Source organism: Nyctibius grandis, chromosome 24, assembly GCF_013368605.1.
Source record: "Nyctibius grandis isolate bNycGra1 chromosome 24, bNycGra1.pri, whole genome shotgun sequence".
Classification (NCBI taxonomy): domain Eukaryota; kingdom Metazoa; phylum Chordata; class Aves; order Nyctibiiformes; family Nyctibiidae; genus Nyctibius; species Nyctibius grandis.
The window spans coordinates 3502135-3528615 of record NC_090681.1 but is presented as its reverse complement, the minus strand read 5'-3'; the positions used below and the strand labels follow the sequence as shown (position 1 = coordinate 3528615).

Genomic DNA, 26481 nt, shown 5'->3' with positions numbered 1-26481 from the left:
AGGTAACGCGGCGGGGAGGGCCGGGACCAGACACCGGGGTGGGGGAACACGGGCCAGTGACGCATCCCCTGGGTCGGCGCATCCTGCTGGGATGGGGTCCGCAACCTTCCCAGCCCCCTCGCACCCACCGTACCCGCGCAGAGCTGCCCCCAGCGAGATGCTAACAGCTAGATTTAGTCGCCTCCGTCTCCCCGGGGCCGAGGGGGACACATCCGAGCAGGCTGCATGGAAATAAACCCTTCCCTGCCGAGCACAGCCGTGTCGTCACGCTGCCTTTCTGCTGCTCCAGCCCAGCACCCCGTCCCCAGCTCGGCAGGAGGGACAAACCCTCCACCAAACCTCCAGCCTGAGGGTTTTGCTGCCAGGGCTGTGTCGGTGAGACCCACTCTGCAGGAATTCGGTGGCATTGTCACACCAAGTCCCCCTGAGAGCCAGGCAGGGTCACTGGTGAGATCACAGCAGCACCAGGCTGGTGGACGCGAGGCAGGGAGGCTGATCACGCGCAGCCCCAGCCCTCTGGGAAGATTAAATCACTTGCAGGCGTTGGGTTTTTGGGGACAGGAGCCTAAAAGTGCCCTTACCGGGGGGACACCAACACTCCCCTCTCAAGGCCCAAACACGCAGGGCCAGCACCACAAGCAGCTGCTCGCTACAGACCCAAGCGCTCGACAAAGAGCTCCCTCAAGCACATATTCCCCCCCAAAAAGCAGCCCCGTGTCTGCTACCACAGGTTGGGAAGCCCCTGCCAGGAGGGTGGAGGGAGTTTTACCACCCTGCTAGGGCAGGAGCACGGGGATGAGGCCATTCCTCTGGGCTGGCACGGACGCTGGTAGTATGTCCCTTCGCGTGAGCGGGAAGAGGACAGCACCGAGAGGTCACCCCCCACCCCGAGGGGTGGCTGCCACCCTCCAGCCAGGGCCTGGCTCACCCTCACAGAGAGCTCCCAACACCGCCGGCCTGTTGGCTGACACATTTTAATGCACAAGTCCCCAGAGTCAACCTCTGACCCAAGGAGAGGGGATTAAAACCGCTCTAAAAGCAAAGAGACGAGGGTACAGTCACGCCAGCGCTCAGGGAAGAGCGGTTTGCCCGTTCCTCAAAAAGGAGGACACGCAGCGAGGGCACCCGGGGTCTCGCTGGCTCCTTCTCCTCATTAGTGCTCCGGCAGGGAGGGCTGCGCCAGGGCATGTTTTTCTCACGAAGCTGAGGACAAAGACGCCGTTACGGAGCCGCCTGGCCCCTTGCTCCGCGCTCAGCTGGACACCTCCATCTCCACGACTTCCTCGAGCGGCTGGGTCTGCACTTCCACCTTCTTTGGGGGGATGTAGGAGCCCATCCCGGCGGCGCGCTCTGCCTCCTCCTGCGTGTACGGTGCCTCCCGCAGCTGCTTCAGCCTGCGGGGAAGGCAGAGAGGAAGGCTGAAGCCTCCCACCCCAGCTCCCCAAAACACCACCAGCCCAGACCTGACACTGCCACCCGCCTCACCCCGACAAAGTGGGGACGGGCTCCGGAGCAGGGCATGGGCCCACGGGGTGACTCAGGGCCCCGCTCAGGCCCCCCCTTACCTCTTCTTGTGCACCTTGGACCTGAAGTGCTCCTTCATGCTGGTCAGGTCCACGAAGTAGCGCCTGGGGGTGGGATAAAAGGCCGGGGTTCAGGGGGTCCCCAAGATGGGAGCAGGGCTGGGGAGAGCCCTTCCAACAGGCCAGGGTCCCCCCACACCTCTTGGGCCAGTCCCCCATGGGCCAGGGTCCCCCCTAGAAACCAGAACAAGCTCCCACCATGGGCCAGGGTCCCTCCCGAGACCACAAGATCCCCCGCAAGGAGCCCCCCAGGGACCAGCCCCTCCAGGAGCCAAGGACCCCACTCAGGACCAGGACAACCCCCTCCCAGGGGCCAAGGACCCCCCTCAGGACCAGGGTAACCCCCTCCCAGGGGCCAGGGCCCCCCCAGGACCAGGACAACCCCCCCCCAGGGGCCAGGGCCACCCCCCAGGACCAGGACAACCCCCTCCCAGGGGCCAGGGCCACCCCCCAGGACCAGGACAACCCCCTCCCAGGGGCCAGGGCCACCCCCCAGGACCAGGACAACCCCCTCCCAGGGCCAGGGACCCCACTCAGGACCAGGGCAACCCCCTCCCAGAGGCCAGGGCCCCCCCAGGACCAGGACAACCCCCTCCCAGGGGCCAGGGACCCCACTCAGGACCAGGGCAACCCCCTCCAAGGGGCCAGGGCCCCCCCAGGACCAGGACAACCCCCTCCCAGGGGGCAGGGACCCCCCCAGGATTACAGCCCCCCTTCCCCAGCCCCGCCGCCACCAGGACCCGTCGGGACCCCCCCCACCCCTGGTGCGGGGACCCCCCCGCCCCGGCCCCGTCAGGCCCACGCACGCGCAGTGCAGGCAGTAGAACTGGGCGCAGCCCGGCAGGTCGGGGTCGGGCTCCTGCCGCAGCAGCCGGGCGGCGTTCTGGGGCTGCAGGTCCGCGTGGATCTCATCCAGGTCACGGCGGCGACGCTTCGTTTTCAACCGCCGGGCCAGCGAGTGCGCCCGGTGCGCGCCGGTGCGGCGGCCATTGCGCGGCGACATGGCGGACACAGGCAGGGATGCGCGCTCCGCAGTGCGCAGGCGCGGGCGGCCGCAGGCCCCGCCCACGAAGCGGCAGACCCCGCCCACTGCCTCTGCGGGCCACGCCCATGGGCCAACAGGCCACGCCCACTAGCTACAGGCCACGCCCACACGCGATAGGCCCCGCCCACTGACCATCCGGCCACGCCCCCCCGGGTCAGCCCCCGTGGCTCTGCCCCACGGCCGTGCCCGGCCCCACGCCCCCCCCGGGGCCGGTGGGTGCCCCCGGGGGAACAGCCGCGTCCCCAAGGGCCCCCAGCACCCGGTGGCAGCCGCCCCCAGGCTGTCCCCGCAGTGGGGCACAGGGCCCGGCCTCCAGGCAGGGGGTGACAGGGAGCCTGCGCTGCCCCGGTCACTGCTGTGATGAGCTGGGGAGGGCTCAGCGCGCCGTGTCCCGGCGCTGATCGTGTTTCCTCGCCCCCCCCCCCCGGGTGATCAATTATGGATGGGGAGCCATGGCGGGGGCAGCGCCAGGCCCCGACGCCTGCTCCGCACCGTGGGCTTGGGGTGGCCCCAGCCCTGGGGATCCCCTGTGGGCGAGGGGCACTGGGGGGCTGGGGCAAGGGAGGTGGAGGGGGGTTTGGGGGGGACCAGAGCAGCTGCCCCTGCGCTGCCCCCGGCTCAGGCCGGGCTCAGGTTCCCCTTTGTGCATTGGAAGTGGCCCCTGAAACTTTAATGAAGCCACCGGATCGCTGGGGCAGCGCGGGGGGGGGGCCCAGCCCCGCACCCCTCCTGCTCCCCACGGCACCTGCAGGCTCCCAGCCCCGCTGAGCCCCTCACCATGACCCAGGGCTTCTGGCGGCTCTACAAGACCAAAGTGCTGCAGACCCTGGGGGGGGCAGGGGCGGATGGGGCGCTGCAGGAGGAGGTAGGGTGGGGGGGGGTCACCACCAAGCTGGGGTGCCCCTGAAGCGGGGTGGCCAGCCTCCTTGCCCTGCCCCTGCCTGCACCCCTGCCCTCACGTGGGGGCTTCGTTGCAGGGAGACCCCCCCGAGCTGATGGAGACTGCGGAGCCCCCTGCGCTGATGGAGGAGGGAGCCAGCCCCGTGTCCCAGCTGGCGAGGAAGGTGAGGAGGGGGCTGGGGGAAGCAGGGGGCCAGGGGGGGCCCGCTGGGACCTGGAGGTCCCCGGTGAGCCTGGTGCTGCCTCCCCCACAGGTGCAGGGGGTGGGTGCCCGGGGCTGGCGGACGCTTTCGTCCCTCTTCACCCGCGAGGACGAGCACCAGCTGCTCAGCCCGGAGCCCTGCGCAGACCAGTAAGTTGCAGCTCGGTGGGGGGGACCCCAGAGCCCTGATCCAGCCCCTGGGAGCTGCTGAACCCCCCGCATCCCCCCGTCCCGTCACCTGCGTCCCCCTCCCCTGCTTATACCCATGGGACTGGGCAGGGGGAGAGCCAGCATGGAGCGGGGGCATGAGGGGGCTTGGGGGTCCCAGTCCTGGCCTCCGCAGGACCCAGAGAGAAGGGTCCCCACACCGACGTCCCCGTCCCCGCTCTCTCCTCAGCCCGCTGGCCGCCTCGTCGCCCGAGCCACCCCCCTCCGAGAAGGCGCCCAGCTTTTGGGATCTCTTTGCTACCAAGTGGCAGCAGGCGTCTGGGCCGGACAAGGGGGTGCCCCCCCTGGAGCCGGGTGAGAGCCCTGGGGAGCCGCCGGGTGATGATGAGGGTGATCTGCGGGAGCCGGAGGAAGGGGCCTTCCGCTGGGGCTTCCTGGCCGGCAAACTGGCCGAAATCCGGAATAAAAACGCCCCCAAGGGCAACTAGAGGAGGAGGCACCGACCGGACTCTCCAGCAGTGCGGGCAGCCCCCCCACTGCCCGTGGGCACCCCCCTGCCCACACCCGAGGGCTCCGCGGTGGTTTTGGTGACATGTCTGCACTAAAGACCCCGAGGTGCCCCTTTTCCCCGAGCCCTGCCTGTGCTTTCTTTGCCCTCACCCCTGGCTCCCAGCAGCCCCATCGCCCCCGGAGCAGCACAGTCCCCACGGTGGGGACGAGGAGGTGCCACCCCCAGCCCCAAAGCATCCCCCCACCCAGCCTGGCCTCTGCCCACACAAACCACACACACTTCCAGGCTAGAAAAAAAAAATACCAGGTTTATTGAGCGCTGCTCTGGCCCCAGCAGCCCCTTTTCTGGGTAGTAGGGGGCTGTGGCGGGGGTGCTGCTCTGCCCACTCCCTGGGGCTGGAAGTGGGGAGGATGGAGAAGAGGGGCTGCACCAGGGGAACAGCAGCCTGCTGGCCCTGGGGTCAGGAGGAGACTCACCCAGGGGAGCCCCTTCCCTGCCTGCCCCTCGGGTGCCCCCACTGCACTCAGCCCCGGGTCCAGGGTAGACCTGGTGGCTCTGGGGTTGGGGTAGACCTGGTGGCTCTGGGGGTAGGGTAGACCTGGTGGCCCTCCCAGCCAGCAGCAGGCCCGTGGCACCAGGACCAGTGATGCCACCAGTCTGTTGGCCGTGTCCAGTGAGGGCAAGGGACTGCACCCAGCCGGTGGGACCCATACGGGTGTTCTCGTCCCCAGCCGGGCTGCCTCCGCTCAGACGGTGGACTCCTTGGCAGCCGCCCAGGCTCTCTGGCAGCCATAGAGCCACTTGATGACACGGGCGTTGCGCTCCACCACCGAGACGGCAGAGCCCAGCCGGGCATCTGGCTCCTCCTCGCCCGGCCCCGCGTCCCCCTCGCTGCTCACTGAGGCCTGCCCAGGCTCCGACTCGCAGGATCCGGGGAGCCGAGCCGAGGCGTTGTCCCAGCCCGCCGGCCCAAACCGCTCCCGCCCCAGCAGCTCCACCAGCGCCCGGTCCAGCCCGCAGTAGTTGAAGAACCGCTCCTGCTCCGAGAGCGGCAGGGAGACGCGCAGAGCCAGCGCCTGCTTGCCGGGGGGCTGGGGGGGCTGCTCCGCCGGGCTGCCGGGCAGAGGGAAGATGCCACCGCTGCCACCGCCGCTGCTGGCACCCGGCGTCCTTGCCTCCTCCTCCACGGGCACCCACAGCATGGGGGTGTCGGGGCTCTGGGGGGCTGGTGGCCCCTCATCCAACCCCCTGGCTGGGGGGGAGCTGGGGGGCTTGTCCCTGAAGGGTCCCTGGAAGAGGCGTCGCACCAGCCCGGAGCCCTTGGCGTTCTCCTTGTCCCCCCCGGCGCAGTCCCGTTTCTGCCGGTAGATGATGAGGGAGTCGGGTCTCAGCAGGCGCCGGCCACCGGCCCGGCGCGACACGGGGGACTGGGGGCACGGCAGCTTGCGGGGGCCCTCCCGGCCCAGCTCTGAGCCCTGACACAACTCGCTACACTGCTGGCGGGCGAGGAGACGCCGGCTACGGGGGGAGAGCCGGGGCGAGCAGCCCCGCAGCGCCGGCTCCTGCCGGCTGTTGATGACCTGCTGGGATTTGACGTATTTGGCCTTGTCGGCCTCCAGCCGCTCCACAGCGCTGGGCACCCGGCCCCCGCCGCCCCCCGGCTCCCGCGGGCACTCGGGGCCCCGGTTCAGCCAGGCCAGGGGGGAGCTGCGGCCGGGGGCCACAAGGCGCAGGTTGCTGGAGGCGCAGACAGCGAGAGGGGGGCTGCCCAGGGGCACCATCACCCCCCAGCCCCGAAACGGCACCCCTGGTCGCTCTGCTCCACCCGGAGGGCTGCGGGGGGGTCCGGTGCTGCGGCCTGGGAGGCTCCCAAAGCTTCGCTTGGCTCCTGGATTCGGCCCTGGAAGGAGAGAGGAGAACCAGGGTTAGCACCAGGGATGCAGCAGTGGCAGGAGGAGGATGGTGGGGGGGAGCGGAGCTGGGGGTCCCCTCACCCCCGCGCGTGGCAGGCAGGCCGCGGGCAGCGAGCCCTGCCGGCAATCCAGGGGCAGGAAGAGAGAAGCGCCGAGCATCCGCCGGCTTCACCCGCATCCCAGGAGCCGCTTCCAACAGGAAAAAATACCGGGGCAGCCGCCTTTTTCCGAGCGCAGGGACGGCAGAACAAAGCCCGTGCGCAGGATGAGCTGGCGAGCTGCCCCAGCTGGGCCCGCGGCGGGGAGAGCGGGGCAGGGGCTGGGGGAGCTTTTGGGGTCTCCATGCCACCGTCCCCCCAGCCAGGCTGAGCTCGGCTGCCTGGCAGGGATGGGGCATCTCCTGCTCAGTGCCGGGGGGTCATGGAGCAAAGGGGCATTTATCAACCCTGGAGTGAAGCCCCACAGCTTCCCTGGGCGATGGGGGGGACGTGGGGCTGGGCAGAGCAGGGCTCGCTAGAGAGCAAACAGCCAGGAGCTGTCTGCCCACACACAGCCCACGGGCTCCAACACCACATCCACCCCCATGTACGATGGGGAAACCGAGGCACGCGCTTTTTCTGGTCCTGTGCTCCCAAGGGATGAGCTCCCCAGGCTCCCCCAGTGCTGGGGAAGGTGCCCCCCCCACACACAGTCCCGTCACACACCAGCTTCACCCCAGCAGAGCCAGCGTGTCCAGGGTGTGACCACCCGTGCCCATGCACCCACACGCTCCCCAGCCCAGCCCCGCTGCCAGGGTCCACGCTCAGCTGCTGGGCTTGGTGGGCGGAGGATGCTCTTGCTCACCTGAGCCCACGCAGGGATGCAGGGATGGACGTGTGATGGGATGCAGGAATGCTCCAGTCTCAGCTCCTGCCCCTCCAGCCGCCGGCACCAACCTGACCCCACAGCCCGCAGGAGCCTCATATAGAGGGCGAGAAAAGGCAGAGCCACCCCGTTAACCCCTGCCAGCCCAGCGCCGTCAGCAGGAGCCCACCCTGCACTCACCCTCCCCCGGCCACAGCCTTCACACCCCCGAGCCCTGCCTCTGCCCAGCCATCATTAACCCTGCTCCTCCCGCAGCTCCAGCTCACCTCGGCCAACCCTGCTCCTCCCTCCGCCTCCTTACGGGAGCCTGGCTGGGATTTTGGGATCCACAGCAGAGATCTCTGCCTCCTCCCAGGCAGGACTGAGTCTCTCTGCGCCCCAGGACACGAGGCATCAGGAATGGGACACGGAAACCATGTCCACCCCGGCAGCTTCTCCTTCTACCTCCATCCCGAGATGTTGGGTGCAGCTCAGGAGCAGGAGCCCACCGCGATGCCCTTCCCCAGGACCCCACCCTGATCCCCTTCCCCAGGATCCCACCCCAGGCCCTGAGGCTGGCGAGGGAGAAGGAAGGACGAAGGGTCCTTCTGGCACCTTCTCCACTGGTGGCGAAAGGGTCAAAGCCAGCCCCGAGCCAGGCCGGCTCCTGCCTCCCCTTCCCCTCCCTGGGAAGGGCTGTAAATTGCAGGAAGCCACAATGGGCTGGAGCCGGCCCAGGGGTTATTTTTACCACTGCCCTCTCCCCTTCCCGAGGGCTGAGCACTCCCGGGGGGGCAGCCTCCAGCCCCCCTCCATCCCCAGTGCCTGCCCCATGGGCTACCAGGTGGCAATGCATGGCTGGGGGGGGGGAAGGACACCCTGCACCCCGAGCTGGGCTCCCAGCCCCTTGGAGCGGGGTCGGAGAAAGCCCCCAGTGCTTCCTCGGGACCCACCAGCTCCCTCCACCCCTCTTGCAGCCAGTATGGATGGAAAGCTGGGGACCAGGAGGCTCCAGGAGTGGGGACAAAGCCATCCCGTGACCTGCAGACGAGGGAGCTCTGTCCCAGGATGAAAGGGGACCTGGCCCCCAGCACTGCTGGCCCCCACCCCAGTTCCTTCCTGCGGTGCCGCTGCTCCGGAGCCAGTGCCGGGAACCGGGGCTGGGTCAGCGTCCAGCACCGATGCCAGGAAGGGGCTGATGAAAATGGAAGCTGAGCAGGATGAGAGGATCCAGGGCTTGTCCGAGCACTGCCAGCACCGGAAAAAATCCCGGTGAAAGCAAGGAAGGGACAAACCACCTCTTCTATTCTACCAAACCTGGAGAGGAGCCGTGCAGGCAGCCGCGCTCCCAGCAGTGCCTATGCCAGAGCAAACCCGATCATCTCTAGAGGAAGATGGGGAAAGGGATGGGGATGAGGACAGGGAAACCCATGGCAGCCCTGGGATCTGCCCCGGGGCAGAGAGTGCCCAGGTTCCCACCCGGGAGCAGGGCAGCCAACAGCACCTTATTTTTAACTCCAGGCAACGTGAGCCACTGTTTATCAGGACAGGTTTTATTTTCCAAGCTGGAATCCCAGCAGCCGTTCCGGTAAAGCCGCAAGTGAGTAAGAGCAGCCTTGGATTCCCCTTTCTCTGGCAGATACAGGGTGTTCCCATGGGATGCTCCTACCAAACGCCTGCCTCTGCCCCAGAGCCACCGCTCTCCTCTCGGGCTCCTCCTCGGAGCACCCGCCAGGCACTTGCTGTTGAGCTGTTACGTCTGGACGAGGCAAATTCCCTTTGGGATACAGAAAGGGACGGTTTGAGGAGCCCTTCCCGGCATCAGCATCCCAGGCAGCTCCCGCTTCCCCTGGGGAGGTGATGGGGGTTTTGTCACTTCGACTTCTAGGAAGGGCTTTACCCAATTAATCAGCCCCTTGTGAACGCACCAGGTGGCTTTTCTGAGTCACGTGGATGCTCAAAACCCCTTGGTTTTATTTAAGGTTACTCAGAGCTCCCACAAGACACTTTCTGCTCTTCGATGGGGCTCTGCTTCCCTCCCAGCTCACCAAGAAGCGTGCACGGTGCCAGGCAAGCAAAGTAACCCCGGGCAAAACCCAGCCACAGCTGGGGCCAGGCACGGAAACTTCCAGCCCTTGGAGTGGGAGAGAAATCCTGAGAAAGTCCTCGAAGGTCCCAAGTCCAAGAGCACAGATCCTCTCTCATTTTTCAGAGCATGTCTCGCTCCCAACGAAACAGCCTTGCACCCCACCAGCCCTCCTCCCTCCCAGCTCGTGGTAAGAGGGGCACGACCCTCTCAGCCCTACTCATTCCATCTCCATCCCATAACCCCAGCGCAGGGCTCCCAGAGTTACTCCGAGGGCAGGGACGCAGCAGGAGGCAGCCAGCCACGTCCCATCGAGTCCTTTCCAGCTGTATTTCTCCTTTAAAAATAATTTAAAAAAAAAAAATATCATTTAGCTCCACCATGCCCAGGACTGCAGCCCCCCATAACCCAGCCAGCTCTTTCTACTTGCTGCTTTACTTTCCCAACCCACAAAAGCTCTTTCTGGTCTGAGGTCCCTGCAAATGCCACCGCCTGGAGATCAGCCCATGGGAGCCGGGTGGCTGCGAGCCAGCGAGTGCCCAGGGCGCAGGCGCTTTCCTTCAGGAGAGGGCAGGAGCGGAAGGCTCGCTGTACACGTTTAAAAATACCAAGGGCTCGAGTGGGTATGAATAAATCTGAAACCGCCACCCAGTCTAAGGCAGCCAGCCACGAGCTGGGGCAAGTAGGAACTAGACAGTCCGACGCAGCAGTGGCTCGTTCTTTGGGTCTCTCGACTTCTCTGTGCTTCACCTGCTCTGCTTATAAGAGAGAGCGGTCTCACACTCCCCCAAAACGCTCACAGAGCTCGTGAAGAGAGATCTGCAGCAGTTCAGTCCCATATTTCCACCTCCCACCGCCACCCAAACAGCGCAGACACTCTGGAGGGTTTGTGGCACTTCAGATACATCCCTCTTCCTCCACTGCGCTTAAGAATAGAAATTGCACTTTGCATAAACGGCTCCGCAGCCCCTCGGACCGAAAGGGAAACGAAACAGTCGATGCCCAGCACTGCCCATTAAGTAGAGTTTGTGTTTAAATACACCTAACTAGTTCTCCATGGGACAACTCCTTGTGCTCACCACGCAGACCACCAGTAAAGATTAAAAACACTTAACGACAGGACACCCCACAGGATTTGTGAGGTATCGGGGGAGCAAAGGGGAAAGCAAGGCAGAAAAGCTGGCTGTCTGTGCTGCCCGCAGTCCAAAGGCCACCTGAACACAGCTGCTCAGCCAGCCGCCGCGCAGGGGAAGAGAAAGCCGCTTCTCTGAAGCGAGGGCTCCCTTCCAAGGGGCGGGCAGGCGGCACCGGCTCCCCCAGGCAGGACTTTATCTCAACCACAACGCCTGCTGTTACACTGCAGTTTGCGCAGGGGCCGTGACTGGCTGGCGCGAAGGAAAACTCCCTTCAAACCAACACAAAGCCCCAACACCACCAAGGTGAGCTCCCGAGCCCAGCGCTGCAGCCCGGGGATGGTCGAGCCAAGCCCTGCCAGAGGGAACGGGGTGGGCAAGCTGGAGCCCGAGGCCTCAGCATCCTGCAGAACAAGGGGAATCAAGCAGAGGTTGGGTTGAGCCAAGTTGCAGCTTTAGTTACACCTGATTTCTGCACCAGGGCAATTCCTTGGAGATTTCCCCCCCTTCCTCTATGGACTAGATATATTTCAAGCAGGTAGGCTTGGTTTTCTTCATGTAGGGGAAGAATTCAGCTTGTGTCTATATTTATCACCACTCTTACAACTAGTCAGAGGTGTCACTTTCTCCTTTAACTAAGGTGCTCATCCTTTAATAAAAAATAATCTACATTTCAATCCCTTTCTCTTTCATAACGACTGCATTGACTTACGGATTTAACCACACAGCTCCTGCCGGGTGGGGGATCTGCCTGTTGCTGGCACCAGGACAGGCAGGAAACCTCAGGCGACGATGTCGGCGCACGGCACACAGGAGGTGACTGGGCCTGGGTTTGTTGGGGGGGTAAGAAATGGCAAGACAAAACAATTGACAGCATTTCCAGTTTGTGCTATTCCCACTCCCAGTCTGTACAACCCTTGGTTACGGAGCGCTGTTAATTAAAACATGCAAACGACCCCTCGATTCCTGCCAGAGGTTTCCCTACAGCCCAGGGTGGTACTCGGTCTGCTTGTAATAACAGCTTCAAGTACGTACTGGATGCTGCTTTTAGTCTTTAATCCCCTCTTTGAGAACGAAGCAGCACACCCAGAAGAGCACCATTCTGATCCCCAAAGGGCTGGGCAGGCGCCGCAGGGCTCACACGGACGTGGCTCAGGAGCCAGCTCTGTTTTCACACCCTTTGGCCCCGCTCTGTCAAGTCCTCCAGCAGCAATGTTACACATCGGTGGAAGTTTGGCACTGCCGCTCCCCACAGAGGGGAGCAGCACAGCCAGTAGCCGACCTAGTGTCTTTAACAAGGCCAGGATCACTTACGTGTGGCTGTGATGAGCTGCTACAGCTTACCTCTGTCCTGGCACAGCAAATAAACCCTTGGGTAGCTCTGCTGACAGGTAGATGACATTGCACTGACGGAGAAGAAAGCATTTCTCTGTAGGAAGTTCAAAAACTTCATCGAAATTCAGATTTTATTTCAAAAACAGTCATGAACTTAATAAATTACACAATAATTTTCCTCATTATAAATTCTCCATAAAATATATTTTACAGTTTTTAAAGAAAGATTTGAAAAAAAAAAATCTTTTCTGAGTGCTGAAAAGTTTCTTGACTTTGTGTCACGCTGGTGAGTAACTCTGTAGCTGCTACAATTTGTTTTATCACAGGTTTTAAAACAATGACCTCAGACAACAACAAAATCAAACAAACACAGAGCTCGAGGACGACCATTCAGCGCTCACCAAGGAAACACTCCGTGTCACCCAACAGCAAGGCTAAGCACCATGAGAGGGATTTCAGGTACCCCCACCCTTTAAAGTGGCAATCAGTGCAAAGAAATGCTTTGGGAGGAAAAAAAAAACAATAATAAACTCTAAACACTTTCCTGTGCCACTCGCCAGCACTGTTTCTGCACGGCAGGTGGGCAGCAGCCGGCGTTCATCCTTCGAAATACTTCACAGAAGAATCAGATGATTTGCAAAGCGCCTTAAAGTAGTAATATTCCGTAGTAGATTCATACTTTAGGAGAACACAGTTGATTCCGACTTTTGGGTGGGCAGGAGAGAAGAAGTTAGCAATGTATTTTTTAAAGAGCTCTTAATATGGAAAAATTATATATAAGCTCTTAAAGCTTTACCCATTGAATGACCACGCTGAAATGTGAAAGTGTCGGCACAGACAGAGGTTTGTTTTCTTCCTTTCAGCAACAAGTTGAGGCTTCGATTGTACTGAACTCAGTTAAAATATGAGAACAAACAGATCTCTGCATCTAGAACATGAGAAAAAAATGTCTCTCTCCTTATCGTTACTCACAGACAAGCTCCAAGTCGTCTTTTACAGACGAAGCTCCCTGCAGGGAAGGGGCAGCACTGGGACATCTACGCAGGCAACAGGCTGTGTCCTCGGCACGACGCTGTGGCCTCCATCCCTGCTGTACTCAGGAACACTGTCTTCCAAAAGTTCCTTCTATATCATTTTCTAAACAATAAACATGGCTTTGAAGCAGTGAAAAGTGTATTTGTCTGAGAATCCCTGTTTAGACAACTTGCCTTAGACAATAAAGTGAAGCAAAATATCAAGAATTAAGGACTAAAGCCCCCTGGGTAACTGCCACCAGCTCCACCCAGCACCAGGTAAGACCCAGCTGTAGTCTGGAAAGGCTCCGAAGTTTGGGAGAATCAGAATCCTTTGCTTTTGGAAGAACAAAATAAAAAAATTATACTTTGTTTGCGCTGTTTATTCGCACTCGGGCAGAATAAACAGTGACTGGTCAGAACTGCTCTCACAGCACTAAGAGGCAAGAGTATCCGAGAAGTAAGTTACACAAGGGAATACTCAGGGCAGTTTTCAGGTAAGATTTCGGAAAAAAAAAACATTAAATTGATTTTATTAAGAAAACCAGCCTCTGTTGCAGCTTTAATATATCTGCCTTTAAAGGGAATTTTTTAAGACTCTGCTTCTTCTGAAAGGTCAGACTGATGGGAAAGGACCCGCACCCAAAAGAACAGTGTCCTGGTTACAAAGCCACCTCTGCTGCACAGCCTCGGGTGGCCTCAGCAGAACCACGTATCAGTCTGCTTCTGGGGAGTAAGAGCTGGGGACACGCAGCCTTTCAACTGCTTCAAAGCTCTCCAGCCCACTGTTCCTGGTTCTAACTCAATATTACTTCTTTAAAAGGAAGAAAACAAATGGGTTTCCCCACAAATCAGAGGTACCTTTCACATAGTATTGCTGAGTTTTCCTCCCATACTTGAGAATAGGTGTGTTCTACAAGACAAACAGTCACCCCTTTATCTCCTCCTCACTACCAGGTCAGAGGCAATGCCAGAAAGGAAGAGGCCGTGACCAGTATTACTGGTTAGATTCAGTTAAGGGGAAAACTTTGCTGCCACCATATTTTGAAGAATCTTAAATTTTAACCCCCAATGCTGCCCGATTCCCTCATCCACGTCCCCATAAACTAAGCCCACAGCACTCTGCTGCTATAAATCCTCAAGGTGCTGTTGGATTATAGATACAAGAGCAGAGAGCACGTTGTGAAACTGTAGATTAACTGATTAATAAAGTATTTGATTACTAGAAGAAAGTAAAATCGACTGACTAATGAACTAGCCAACACGCTAGCACCTGATTGCACACAATTGTAATTTGACTCCCTCGGTGACGAGCTCATTAAGCTGTAAGTGCTAAGCTTGGCCATGTCAGCACTTCAAAAACTGCTGATCCCATTGCATTGCATTTGTCTACAAAGTCAAGTCTCAGACCCTACCTTTGACATTGGATAAAAATAAATAATAAAGTTATTCAGGCCTGGAGGAGAAGGAATGCTTCTCTTCTATCTTCTTCACCTAGTTTTCTAGCAGACCCCAATCATTCAGACCCAGAGCAAATAATTTAAGAAAAGTGGCATCCACTCCCAGTCACTCGGATACATAAATATATACACAGAATCACTTTACAAAGCCTGAAGATTTGCACTACCAGCATGCAAATCTTTTTTTTTCCCATGAGAGTTCCTAATACTGACGTAGGAAACTGGAATGTACGAAATACTCCGTGACATAGTGCTGGAAATCAAGTCTCAGCCCTCACGCCATCCCACACACACGAACATGTCACACCTTAACACTTGCCATGTAACATCCCGGTATTATACACATCAACGCAGCGTCAACACAACGGCCAACTCATTCGTATCAGACTCAACAAGAGATTCGTTTGGTAGAAACGACACCCCGCAGGTTTGAGTTCAGGCTCGTTGCTTTTACTCACACCATCAGCCAGGTGAGAAGCAGCTCCAGTGAGACACGCGAGGTCACGTGTCCCAGCTGCTGTCTTTAAAAGCTATGTTGACTAATCGTAGCTCTAGTTCAAAAGCATCGGGTCGGTCCTGCGGGTTGGCAGCCAGCATCTCCTTGATCAGCTGTTTCATTCGAGCGTTCATGGATTTTTTCTTCACGGGGATGAGCAGTTCCATCTTCGGGTTTTCTAGCAGCGCCTCTCCAACGGGCACGATGGCCGTCCCCTGCTTCACGTAACTCCCCAGAAGTTCTTTCTTTGTTTCCGTGTCTATGAACGTGATTCTTTCCAACATCGCCCAGATTATAATCCCCAACGCAAAGATGTCTGCTTTGGCAGTGTAGTGTCCTTCCCACACTTCGGGGGCCATGTAGAAGTCGGTCCCACACGCAGTTGATAGAAAACACTTATTTACATTGACTGGTTCCTCAGGATTCTGTCCTGAGGCTGAACACACCTTGCTCAGCCCAAAATCAGCGACTTTCAGGGTAGGCTCCAAGTCACTCGCATCCATCCTGCTCTGAGATATCAGGATATTGTCAGGTTTGAGATCACGATGAATAATCTGGTTTTTGTGCAGGAAGGCCAGCGCGCTGCTGAGCTGAAGCATGAAACTGGTGTTGGTCTTGCGGTTCGGCTTTCGGGACAACAGGTACTCGTTCATATCTCCTCCATCACAGAAATCCATCACAAACCAGAGGTAATAAGCACTTTTGGGGTCAAAGACTATTTCTCCTTTTAACGAGGTCTCTACAAGCTGCAACAAGGAAAAGAAATGTCGTAACTACCTGATGATCACAAGAGTATAAAGATATGATGGAAAAATGCGTGAAGGTTGGGTCTTCCCCTCGATGATCCAGTGGATGAGATATTGCAACTGGTGAAAATAAAACTATGCAAAACTTATGATGTAAAAACAAAAACAAACACCACAATGTATTTGACAGCCTCCTTATTTTCATGTGTGCAAAGCATATCAAGGTCACGCTCCTGCCCAGGAGCTAGACCCAGATAACAGTGTTTTGAAAGATACTAAGCGGTATCACCACTCCAACAAAGCCTGTCCCGCCCATTTTACTAACAACTTTAATGTAGAAAGTCCCAACGAGTAACTCCGTACAGTGCCAGGGGGTTGTATTTGCCCTCCACTGATGAAGCAGCCCCACAACAGATTTTTAAAGCCTATTCTCCATGCCCTACACGAGTGTATTCTGGCAAGTGTTACCACAAGATCCCTTGACTCAGGAGAACATTAACCTACAGGCGCAGCTGAACAGCTGCTGCACATCACACCTTTCCCACCACCACGATCCACCAGCTATTTTCTAGAATACAAGCAGTGAGCAGCTCGAGCAGCCAGTTCTAAGAGCTGCTTCATACAAGAAGTAAAGTAAACCCAGCAGTTTTGCTCATCCTGTTTACACAACTACACACTTGCCTCTTCAGCTCCTCTGAGGTGGCTCTGGAAGGTAAGCCTTGCAATTATTTCTGTTAGTAGTAAACCAAGGTGTACTAAAACCAAAAGTAGCTCCTACAGGCTTTCAAAAATTAAGGTAGCTATTCATATTTGGAAAGGCATTTTAAAATGCTTTTAAAAAGTGATCTTTTCCATCGAAGAGCAAAATTACTAGCAATTTATAGCTAGCTTTAATTGTGAGCACAACTAGTACCCAAACCAGACCAACTTAAAACAGTAAATCCATGTTAGAACTAGAAAAATACATATTTAGGGTTTACAATAAGAGTGAGATTAAGGCCTGACAGGACAGCAGGGAGTCTCCTTCGCCAAGCGAGCCCCTCCACACCGCTTTACAGCGGCTGTACTTGCATCCCAGTTCAGAGCGTGAAGACAACAAAACCCACCAGCACGTCTGTGACGGTGGCAAAGCACCACAGGACCAGGCTAGTGCAGGACTCTCACTTTATTGATGTATTTCAGCTGACACCAGCTGACATCTGCCCCAAAGCCCTTCGGGAGACACCAATACCCCCCTCCCCGGCCAGCCTCCTCACACACTCCACCAGTTCAGCTCTGTAACGTAATATCACCTGGGGTGGGGTGAGGAGAGGGCAAGCCAAGGGAGATCTGATTTTCTCTATTTTAGCACCCGCTACTATAAAGTGATGCCAGTCTCCAGTTGGCTCAGCTCTGCCCTTTGCTCTTCTCTGCTCTCTGGAGCAGGAAAACAATTTGTAGGGCTTGTACCTGAGAGAGGCAAGATCTACATGCCGTGTTGTTAACAGGCACTACCACCAAAACCCAGCGCTGCAGGTGATCTGGAAGCTCTCCCCCACCTTGCAGTTCCACCCTGCTTTTTTTAAGCTCCTCCCTGTACAGCTGTCCACAAGTTTGATGCAATCTCCCACAGATCCACTAACCACTAGGAAGGTAAGGCACTAATTTCTCCCACATGAGCTGGCCAGTATTATTTTACCCTAATCCCTTCGTGAAAGCAGGTCAGTAACAACTACCAAGCTACAGCGAGTTGACAAAGGCAAGAATCCTCTTTCTCAGGCTCGTACAGCGCTCGGCACAACGGGATCTGGACAGCCGTGAAGGGTTGTCAGATGAATGTTCACTGACAAAAGGTCCTACATTAGACACGCAAGAACGACACCAATGAAAACTGAAATGATAAAAGCTGACTAGGGATAACACAACGAACACGGAGCAGGCTACTGACTTTTTAAACCAGAGACACACATCGCTGCCAGGGGATCATTTATACTTGGGGCAGCTTCTTGACAAGGGAATGAATCAGATTATCTTTCAAAGTCTTTCCAGAGCTACTTATTCTTCAAAAATATGTATCTTCAAACTTCAAGGCGACTTAAAGGACACTTTCAGTAGCCACACAGGGAGAGCAATATTTATTCCCTTATTTATCATACCTTTACCTCCACAGATTAATAGTTATTTATTCAAAAAACAGCTCACCATATGCCACCAATTGCTTATTTCTGAAAGAATTTTAAGTGTTGGCTTCCTAAATCAAGATGCTTCCTCTTCCAAGGACAACGAGATTAAGAAATTCTTCAGAGCTCTGCCCCAAGACGTAGTACACGGCTGCTCGTTCACCCTGCAGCAGGCACTCTACCAAGTAATCCAACAGCCTGCACCTCCCTTCGGCTTTACCTGTGGGGCTTCCTCAAGTTATCAAAGCAGATTTGCATTAAGAAAAAATCCTGGAGTCTTTCAGAGTGGCACAGCTTCAAATTGCAAGATACAGGTGATTGTTCAATAAATACGCATTTTTAAAGTAATTTTTAGCTGTCAACAACATGAACAATACCCTCTCCTAACTAAGCATACCTCAAAAAAAAATATCTTGGCTACCCACCTCCTTCCCTCCCAGCTACACATCCATATTAATGACTTCCACCCCATTACCTCAGCTTCATGTACCTGTAAATAAAGGGAGGAACTGGAGCCATGGGACATCTTCTGCACCATACCATCTTTCTGCAAGATGCACTCCTCCAGGTGAATGACGTTGGGATGCTGGCTCTTGATACTGCTAAGTGCCCAGAACTCACGCAGAGCTAGTTCCACGTTCTCTGGAGCATGGCACCGAATCTTTTTCACCGCGACCCGTGCAGAGGTCTTCCTGACGACTGCTTCGTACACCACACCATAACTGCCACGACCAACCTCCCGTATTAGATCGTACTTAGGCTGGCTACTCACCATCTTCAAGATCAAGGGTTCTGGGGAAGGGGGGAAAAACCCACAGAACTAAAACTTGTGAACACGAACTGGGCTGTATTTTCCCCCATACGGTTTGGGGCGGCAATATGAGGCTCACCAAAACCCTGCAATGAACAGGGCAGCGCCTCCGAGCGTCACCCAACGCAACGCTGCGTTCGGGTGCTCGAACATTCCAGAAACTACGCTGTAAACCTCTACCTGTTGCCACGGACCAGTTAAAAGCAAAGTGACATCATTTTGGTGGGATTATTACGATCTCAAATACAGCCCAGTTTTCAAGGTGGCAACAATTCAAACCTAGACTTGCACTGTGCCGAGACAGGACTATCCCGTATGCTCCTGCTCCTTTCTCTCAGTGTCTTCCGTGAACATCTGCGGGAATAATAGTACGGTATCATGCTCTCCATCCACCCCTGGGACAGCAGAGAAGAGATTCTAGTTGAAGCCTGTGGTTGGGCAGCAACAGGTTTAATTAACGCTGCCCTTTATGGAGGTGACTGCATAGGTAAGTGCTTCTGTTATAATTTAATCGTGAAATTCTTTTACTGATACTAAGAGGATGCTTTGGATCACTTCCGATTTATTTTTTAATGTTACTATGATTTTTCACCTCGTCTCCTATGACTAGGGAGTCTTGTGGTTACAAAAAATTAAAAAGGGGAACTGATTGCAGAAGCTGGTACCCAGCATCTAACTTGGCTCAACAGGGCAAGGACTTAAACAAAAAATTAAGACATTGCTCTATAATAAGTAAAACAAGAGAAACAAACACACAATCACAAAAAAAAAAAAAAGCCACCAAACACTACCACAGATTTATGAACCTCCCTGAACTCTTCCCTGCAAGATTACAAACCGAAACACACCAGCACCACCTTCACACAACCAAACCAAAATGGGACACTGACTACAGATGGGAAAAAAAAGGCTCGGCTAGCCAATTATCACTGGTCAAACAGAATGAAACACAAAAATAATAATTAGAAAAAAAAAATCACAGCTAGTATATCAGAACTAAAATAGTTTGCAAGGCTGCCGGTGATAAATGTAATTCTCTTTATGTCAGTGAACCAGGCAATAAGGACCACATCAAAACAGCCTGTTAGTAGTAGAAAGCTTTCAATTATTTTAGGTACTTTTTTTAAGGAAAAAAAAAAGAAAAAAAAAGAAAAAGAGAGAGAAAAAGAGGTATCATGAGTCTCATGGCAATACTATCAGACATTTTAACCCTCCGGCAAGGTTCTGTGATGAACATTTACAGGAACATTTTGAACCCAAGTGCGATGTGCCCAAGAAACGTGTCACCGTGCAGCTCTGCTCGCAGGACGCATTGTGCCTGCACCTGCAGCAGGACGGTGAGGATCAGACTGTGATTACAGCCTTATTAAGGTCTGATTAATGCACATTAGGGTCTGACGGGCCAACAGCCCTGCCCGTGCAGGGCAGAAGAGCAGGATCCGTAACCTCAGCAGCGCCTGAGGAAAAGACGTTACTCAAACACCATCACACCGGGTTCAAAATGAGCAGAAAACGTCCCCCCGTGTTGGGAGTCACCGTTACCGGAGGCTCTGCCGTTCCACCGAGTGCCCGGGGTGCTGCTGCCTTCCTTCACCCCCACAGCGGGCCGGGCCGGGCCGGGCTGGAAACGCCACCGAGGTTTATTGCCCAACCGGCTGCCAAGTGCCGGCTGCTCCCCGGGGCAGGGCCCGGGCACAGGCCCGGCGGGGCACAGCAGCCAGGCCGGGCCTGCCCCTGCTCCAGGCCTGGCAACCTGCAGCCGGCACCCCACAGGGGAAGCGCTTTCCCTCCCTGGCTGCCTCCTTAGCAGCAATAATTAGCGAATAAAATAAATTACCCCCCCCTCCTCCTCCTCCTCCCCTTGGCCCTGCTCCTCCGCTGGGCCCTGCTCCTCCAGGGCGGCCCTACAAGCGGCTGTCACACCGGGACCCCACCTGCACCCCGAAGGACCTTGCTCCAGAGGGAAGTTACCGAGACACCGCTCGCTTCGGGCGGAGGCCGGGAGTAGCGGGGTGGGGGGGTGTCTAACCCGGCTGGGCCCTCCCCGCCTCGGCAGGTACCGGGCCCTCCGCAGCCTCCGCGCACACCTGGGCCAGAGTCCCCCGCCCGTATGAGCCCGACGCGGCCCCCACTATGACGTGCCGCGCGGGGTGGGGGGGGGGTGGCGACCGCCCAGCCCCGCTCCCCGCCGCTCCCGGGCCTGGCCTGGCCGAGCACCGCGTTACCTCAGCACCGCCGCCGCCGCGCAGCCTCCGCCCGGCCGCCATTATCGGGCTCCGCTCCCGCCCCTCGCTAGCCACGCCCCCTGTTAGCCACGCCCCCCGCGTTAGCCACACCCCCGCTAGCCACGCCCCCCGCCAGCCACGCCCCCCGCCAGCCACGCCCCCCCACCGCTGCGCCCGCTGATTGGTCAGCGCGGCGAGGGGGCGGGGAGCGCGCGCGCCGTTCCCGCGGTTCCCCGCGCGGTGCCGTTGGTCGGTGCCGTTGGTCGGCGCCGTTGCCAGGTGCCGGTGCCCGGCGACGCGCGGAGCTTTGCGCACCCTCATCTCCAGCACCCTCATCTCCAGCTGCTCTCCGCCGTGTCCTGCATCCCCCGCTTTGCCGTCACGTAAGTCCTCTTTTTGGGGGGAGTTTTGTGGGTTTTTTTAAAAATGTATTTATTAATTTATCGCTTGGCATCGAGGAACAAAACGAGCCCCTCCCGCATGACAACCTCTCCGTTCCCACAAATCCCCTTAATCAAGTCCAGAAGCAATTAGTTAATCAATGCCACCCCTGGGCAGGGCCAGTCTGTGGGTGTGGGGATGGGAGCACATCTGGGTGCCCCACTCCTGGCTCTGACCCCCGCGCTGCCCTCCCGAGTACCCGGCCAGCCCTGCTTCCGTGCCAACACCTCCCTGGAAGAGTCCCACGTGCTGAAACGGGGACAATTTTGCAAGATGTGCTTGGCCAGTCCCAGCACGGTCACTCGGTCAACATGTGAGGCTGCCTGGAAGGAGCACCCGAAACAGCTGCGGGGCTGCCCTGCCCTGGGGGGGGCTGGCTGCAGTGAGAACGGGGCCTGGGCACCCATGGACCTGGGCACCCATGGACCCCTGTACCCGTGTACCCCTGTACCCATGTACCCCTGTACCCGTGCACCCATGTACCAGGTACCCTTGTACCTCTCTACCCATGCACCCGTGTACCTCTGTACCCGTATACCCATGTACCCGTGCACCCATGTACCCGTGCACCCATGTACCAGGTACCCCTGTACCCCTGTACCCCTGTGCCCCTGTACCCATGTACCCATCTACCCGTGTACCCCTGTACCCATGTACCTCTGTACCATGCACCCTTGTACCCCTGTACCCACGTACCCGTGTACCCCTGTACCCCTGTACCCACGTACCCCTGTGCCCCTGTACCCCTGTACCCATGCACCCAAGCACCCCTTCACCCACATACCCCTGTACTTGTGCACCCACTTACTCGAGCACCCCTGCACCCCAGCACCCATCCCCTCCTGCCCGCAGTCCCTGTGGGCGCAGCAGCAGCCACCATCCTGCCCCACCAGCGTGACCCACGGGCCGCAGCGCTATAATTAGCCCCCTCTCCTCGTGCAGCTGCCAATATTTACAGGTCTCCCTGCGGACGGGCGCTGGCATTTGGCACGACACCCTGTTTATCGCCGCGCCAGCCGGGCACCGTGCGCCGGGGCTGTTTTCTGTGGCGGGTGCGGGTCCCAGAGCTGTGCTGGGCCCTTTCTGGGGCCGGCTGGGTCATGGCCACACATGCCAGCATGGGAGTAGCCCTTGCAGCCCTCCCTGCGGCTGCCCCTGCATCTGGGGGTGCAGAAGAGCCCCCCAACCCCTGCCTGGGGAGGTGGGACCCTGGTGCATGTGCCAGGCATGGGGGCTGCGTCTCCATGGTGCTGCCTCTCCCCTCCAAGCACATCCTGGGGACCCACATATGTGCACCCCGATGGTGGCTGCATTTTGGGGGTGCAAACAGAGCTGCTTCTTACCAGCCACCCCCCACTGCTGCTGGCCCCGGCTCTGCCCCATTCCTGGCACCATCACAATGTCTGACTGACCGCGGGGCTGGTTTTCGCCCCTCCACGCCCCCACCCCTACGCCGTTGTGGGGTCCAGCCCCAGGATCCGGCCACGTTGCTCCCCGGGGTGTGCGGCCGTTTGTCCCCGAGGCGAAGCCTGGCCCCGTTTGCCCCCCAGCTCCGGTTTCAGCGTGCCAGCAGCCGTGGCACTGGCGGGCAGGGCCTCCTGGACAGCCTGTCCCTGGCTTGTTTACCGCTGCCGGCGGCATCCCGATGGCTCAGTCCCGTGTGACAGGTGCTGCTTCCCCGGACACCCGACCCCGCGTCAGGATTTGGCTCCGCGTGACCGGGGAGCGACTTATAAATAGCGGGACGAGGGGTGCCGCTGGCAGCCGAGAGCGGGCGAGAGGAGCGCACCGTCATACCCATGGATTTCCAAGCAGGAATTTTGCGGGATAGCAGCCCCATGGAGAACCTGGAGAAACAGCTCCTCTGCCCCATCTGCCTGGAGGTGTTCAGCAAGCCCGTGGTGATCCTGCCCTGCCAGCACAACCTCTGCCGCAAGTGTGCCAACAGCGCCTTTCAGGTGAGACGGGGGGTCCCCGTGCCTGTTCCCCCCCACCCTGCATGGGCTGGAGGTCACTGGGATGATCGTGGTGCTGCGGGGATGCTCATGGACCCCCCTGATGTGCATCTCCCCCTCCCAGGCCTCCGTCCCATACTGGCAGAACCGGGGCAGCATGGTTTTGGGGGGACGGTTCCGGTGCCCGTTGTGCCGTCACGAGGTGCTGCTGGACCGTCAGGGTGTCTACGGGCTGCAGAGGAACCTGCTCGTGGAGAACATCATCGACACCTACAAGCAGGTGTGCTGCAGGTGGGCACGGACACTGTGGCTGATTGCTTGTGCCTTGCCCCAGCGGGGACACAGGGACATGGAGACGTGGGGACACGGGGACGCAGGGACGGGGGGATGCCCACCTCCTGAGCCCCAGCTCCATCTTTGAGACCGCAGGAGATGGCAGCTGGGCGAGAAACTGGGGGGCTTTTCTGCTGGTTCAGTGGTCCCCGATCCAAATCTTCCTTCCCTCAACCCAAATCTTCCTCCCCCAACCCAATTCCCCCCTGCCCTTCCCATCCAGAGCAGTTCGGGTGGCTCAGGGGGACAGCATGTCCCCGGGGGGGTGGTGGCACCAGGGCAGGTCCTGTCCCCTCCCTGCTCTGCAGCTGGAGCGTTCGGTGGGAGATAAGAGCTGTGGGGGACAAATCCAGGCTCTGCTCGTGACAGCGGGCGCTGCTGGCTGATAAGGGGCAGAGGGACAGTTTGGGGGGGCCCACTCAGTAAAAGCATGTGGCTGGGGGGGACAGAGGGGCCACAGGTCCTCGAGGCAGAGCAGTGGCCCCGGCCCAATTCCCTGAACCGCTGTAAATATCGTTTGAGAGCCATGGGGACGGGGACGATGGCACGTGGCAGGTGTCTGTGGCTGCCGGGGGCGGGGCTTGGGGGGCCAGCCCTGGCTTTGCTTCAGTGGGTTGGCTTGTCCCCATGTCCCCCCTTGCTGCAGAGGGGGCGATTCGGTTGCAGCCACTGGCTGGGACCACCTGGGGGTCTCTTGGTGCCCCCAACCTGGTCACTCGTTGGGTGACTGATAAATCCCGTCAGCCCAAGGCTAAAATTAGGCGCTTGTGCAGTGTCCCTGGAGCGTGGCCCTGGTGCCCCCTGCCCACCAGTGCCAACTGCCATGCCCAGTGGTTTAAACTGGGGCTTACTGGGCTTGGGGCTTACGGAGGCACCGAGGTTGGTGGCTCCAGAAGGAGCAAGTGTGGGGTTATGCCAGGATCTGGCCTCTTTCCTGGGGACCTGATTTTGGGGTGGCTGTGGGGATCAGTGGGGATGTCACTGCGGTGGGGATGACGCTGCAAGGGGGATGTCACCGTGGTGGGGATGATACTGCAAGGGAGATGTCACCGTGGTGGGGATGACACTGCAAGGGAGATGTCACCGTGGTGGGGATGATGCTGCAATGGGGCCATCATCACGGCAGGGATGTCACTGCGATGGGGACATCACCCCGATCGGGATGTCACCGTGACGGGGATGTCACCGTGGCCGTGCCGCTCTCTCCAACAGGCCGCTGAAAAATGAGGACGACTCCATGTGCAAGGAGCACGAGGATGAGCGGATCAACATCTACTGCATCACCTGCGAGGTCCCCACCTGCTCCATGTGCAAAGTCTTCGGTGCCCACAAGGACTGCGAGGTCGCCCCCCTGCAAACCACCTTCCAGGACCAGAAGGTGCCGTGTGGGGGGGGGGCAGGGGGGGCAGCGGGGGACACGGCTGGTCCCAGGGCAATGTGCTGAGCTGGGACGGTCACAAATAGCACTGGGACCTGCTCATGGGGTATTAATAGCCCCCGGGTGACTTCGCCCCGGAGACAGCCTATATTTAGAGTGGCCGCGGCTTGAGGGGGACGTGGGGGGAGCGGAGCTGGGGCAGGGCAATGGGATGGGAGATGTCCCCGTCCCTGTCCCCGCTGGGGTTCAAGCTGTTTCTATCCATCCACCCCTGCCCAGAGCGAGCTGAACAACTGCATCTCCATGCTGGTGGCGGGGAATGACCGGATCCAGACGATCATCTCCCAGCTGGAGGACTCGTGCCAGAGCACCGAGGTGAGGAAAAGGGGAAAAGGAGCCCTCCGAAACCGGGGGGGTGAAACCTCAGCCCGGGGGGGCATTTGGGATGGGAGGGAGGGAGCTGGAGCCCATGGAGCAGGGAAGCCCCTGGGGTGCTGCTGGCGCCGAGGGACACTTTGGTGGCATCCCTTGTCCCCACAGGAGAACAGCGAAGCGGCCAAGCGGGAGCTGTGTGCTCGCTTCGACGCCTTGGCAGTGCTGCTGGAGGAGAAGAAGTTGGAGCTGCTGCAGCGCATCAGCTGCGAGCAGGGCGACAAGGCGTCCTTCATCCAGACCCTCATCGGCCAGTACAAGGAGCAGCTGCAGAAGTCGAGCCAGCTGGTGGAGAGGGCCATGCGGGCGATGGAGGAGAGCGGGGAGGCCACCTTCCTCACGGTGAGACCCCCAAACCTCCCCCCTGCCCACCCCGCCGGTGCCCGCGTGGGGTCCCGCCAGCTCGGGGACATCCCGGCGGGTGCCGCGTGGCCTCACTCACCTCTCCTCTTGCTCCCCGCAGAAGGCCAAGCAGCTCATTAAAACGTAAGTGTCCAAATTGCGGATAATTCGGTGATTCCCCAGCCCCTGTCCTGCAGCTGGGCAGGATTTGGCCACGGGGCACCCAGATGGGGAGCATGGGGATGCCCCGACCCCCCGCCCGGCACCCCGCGGTCCCCCAGCCCAGCGAGGGGGGACAGGGGGGACATGGCCGTGCTCTCCCTGCCCAGGATCGTGGAGGCCTCCAAAGGTGACAAGCTGGAGAAGATCGGGCAGGGCTACGAGAGCATGGACGCCTTCTCAGTGAGCCTGGACCACCTCGCTGAGGCAGTCCGCGCCTTGGACTTCGACCCTGGTAATTCACAGCCCCCGACCCCCCGCTGCCCCTTTACCTACTCCCACCCACACTGTGGCCCCCCTTGCCTTTCCCGGTCGCCCCGCGGTGACGTTTGGCCGCCTGTTCGCAGCTGAGGAAGATGAGGAGTACTTCGATGGGGAGGAAGAAGAGGTGGAAGAGGATGCAGTGCCCGAGGGATGGTGATGGGTAAGGGGCGACACGGCTGAGCCCACCTCCCGGGGACCCTCAGGCACCCACAGGGGAGCTTTGGGGGCTTGGACCCCCCTTGATCCCCCCATCCTCTCCCCCTGGCAGCTCCCCAGTAGCCGCAGTGACGTCGCCGGCGCAGGATGTCCGACGACGGGACTTGGGACTGGGGGGACGCACTGGGGGGGCCGGCGGCCTCACGAGCTCCAGCATGGGACACTTTTCTATACGGGTGCAAAGAGGATGATTCCACACGTTTTATATCTTCCTTCTTTTGTATGTAATTGTCACAGATCTGAATTTTGGGTATTTTGTAAAGAAAACCGGT

The 26481-nt window shown here is 58.6% G+C and overlaps 5 protein-coding genes across 7 annotated transcripts; 2 read left to right on the top strand and 3 right to left on the bottom strand.

Annotated features, from left to right (window-relative positions):
- Window positions 1–955: 955 nt before the first annotated feature.
- ZNF593 (zinc finger protein 593) lies at window positions 956–2609 on the bottom strand. Its single transcript, XM_068417999.1, has 3 exons — window positions 2390–2609; window positions 1566–1628; window positions 956–1394 (listed from the first exon to the last, which is right to left on the bottom strand). The coding sequence occupies exons 1-3, from the start codon at window positions 2584–2586 to the stop codon at window positions 1253–1255; spliced, it is 402 nt and encodes a 133-aa protein (XP_068274100.1). The 5' UTR covers window positions 2587–2609; the 3' UTR covers window positions 956–1252.
- A 797-nt stretch (window positions 2610–3406) lies between these two features.
- C24H1orf232 (chromosome 24 C1orf232 homolog) lies at window positions 3407–4386 on the top strand. Its single transcript, XM_068418073.1, has 4 exons — window positions 3407–3493; window positions 3606–3692; window positions 3783–3880; window positions 4128–4386. The coding sequence occupies exons 1-4, from the start codon at window positions 3407–3409 to the stop codon at window positions 4384–4386; spliced, it is 531 nt and encodes a 176-aa protein (XP_068274174.1).
- Window positions 4387–4696: 310 nt separating this feature from the next.
- On the bottom strand, window positions 4697–7636 carry FAM110D (family with sequence similarity 110 member D). 2 transcript variants are annotated; one of them, XM_068417957.1, is made up of 3 exons: window positions 7453–7636; window positions 7166–7280; window positions 4697–6309 (listed from the first exon to the last, which is right to left on the bottom strand). In XM_068417957.1, the coding sequence occupies exon 3, from the start codon at window positions 6188–6190 to the stop codon at window positions 5156–5158; it is 1035 nt and encodes a 344-aa protein (XP_068274058.1). In that variant the 5' UTR covers window positions 6191–6309; window positions 7166–7280; window positions 7453–7636; the 3' UTR covers window positions 4697–5155. The 2 variants fall into 2 exon arrangements, with proteins under 2 accessions (XP_068274058.1, XP_068274059.1); XM_068417958.1 differs by lacking the exon at window positions 7453–7636 and having other exon boundaries at window positions 7166–7296.
- Window positions 7637–11832: 4196 nt separating this feature from the next.
- Window positions 11833–20702, bottom strand: PDIK1L (PDLIM1 interacting kinase 1 like). 2 transcript variants are annotated; one of them, XM_068417645.1, is made up of 3 exons: window positions 20630–20702; window positions 18084–18385; window positions 11833–15434 (listed from the first exon to the last, which is right to left on the bottom strand). In XM_068417645.1, exons 2-3 carry the CDS (start codon window positions 18366–18368, stop codon window positions 14694–14696), a joined length of 1026 nt encoding a protein of 341 aa, XP_068273746.1. In that variant the 5' UTR covers window positions 18369–18385; window positions 20630–20702; the 3' UTR covers window positions 11833–14693. The 2 variants fall into 2 exon arrangements, with proteins under 2 accessions (XP_068273746.1, XP_068273745.1); XM_068417644.1 differs by having other exon boundaries at window positions 18084–19521; window positions 20630–20687.
- Window positions 20703–22814: 2112 nt separating this feature from the next.
- Window positions 22815–26476, top strand: TRIM63 (tripartite motif containing 63). The gene is made up of 9 exons (XM_068417640.1): window positions 22815–23028; window positions 23150–23316; window positions 24571–24736; window positions 25016–25111; window positions 25277–25510; window positions 25632–25654; window positions 25840–25964; window positions 26077–26153; window positions 26262–26476. Exons 1-8 carry the CDS (start codon window positions 22870–22872, stop codon window positions 26148–26150), a joined length of 1044 nt encoding a protein of 347 aa, XP_068273741.1. The 5' UTR covers window positions 22815–22869; the 3' UTR covers window positions 26151–26153; window positions 26262–26476.
- The last annotated feature ends 5 nt before the right edge of the window (window positions 26477–26481 follow it).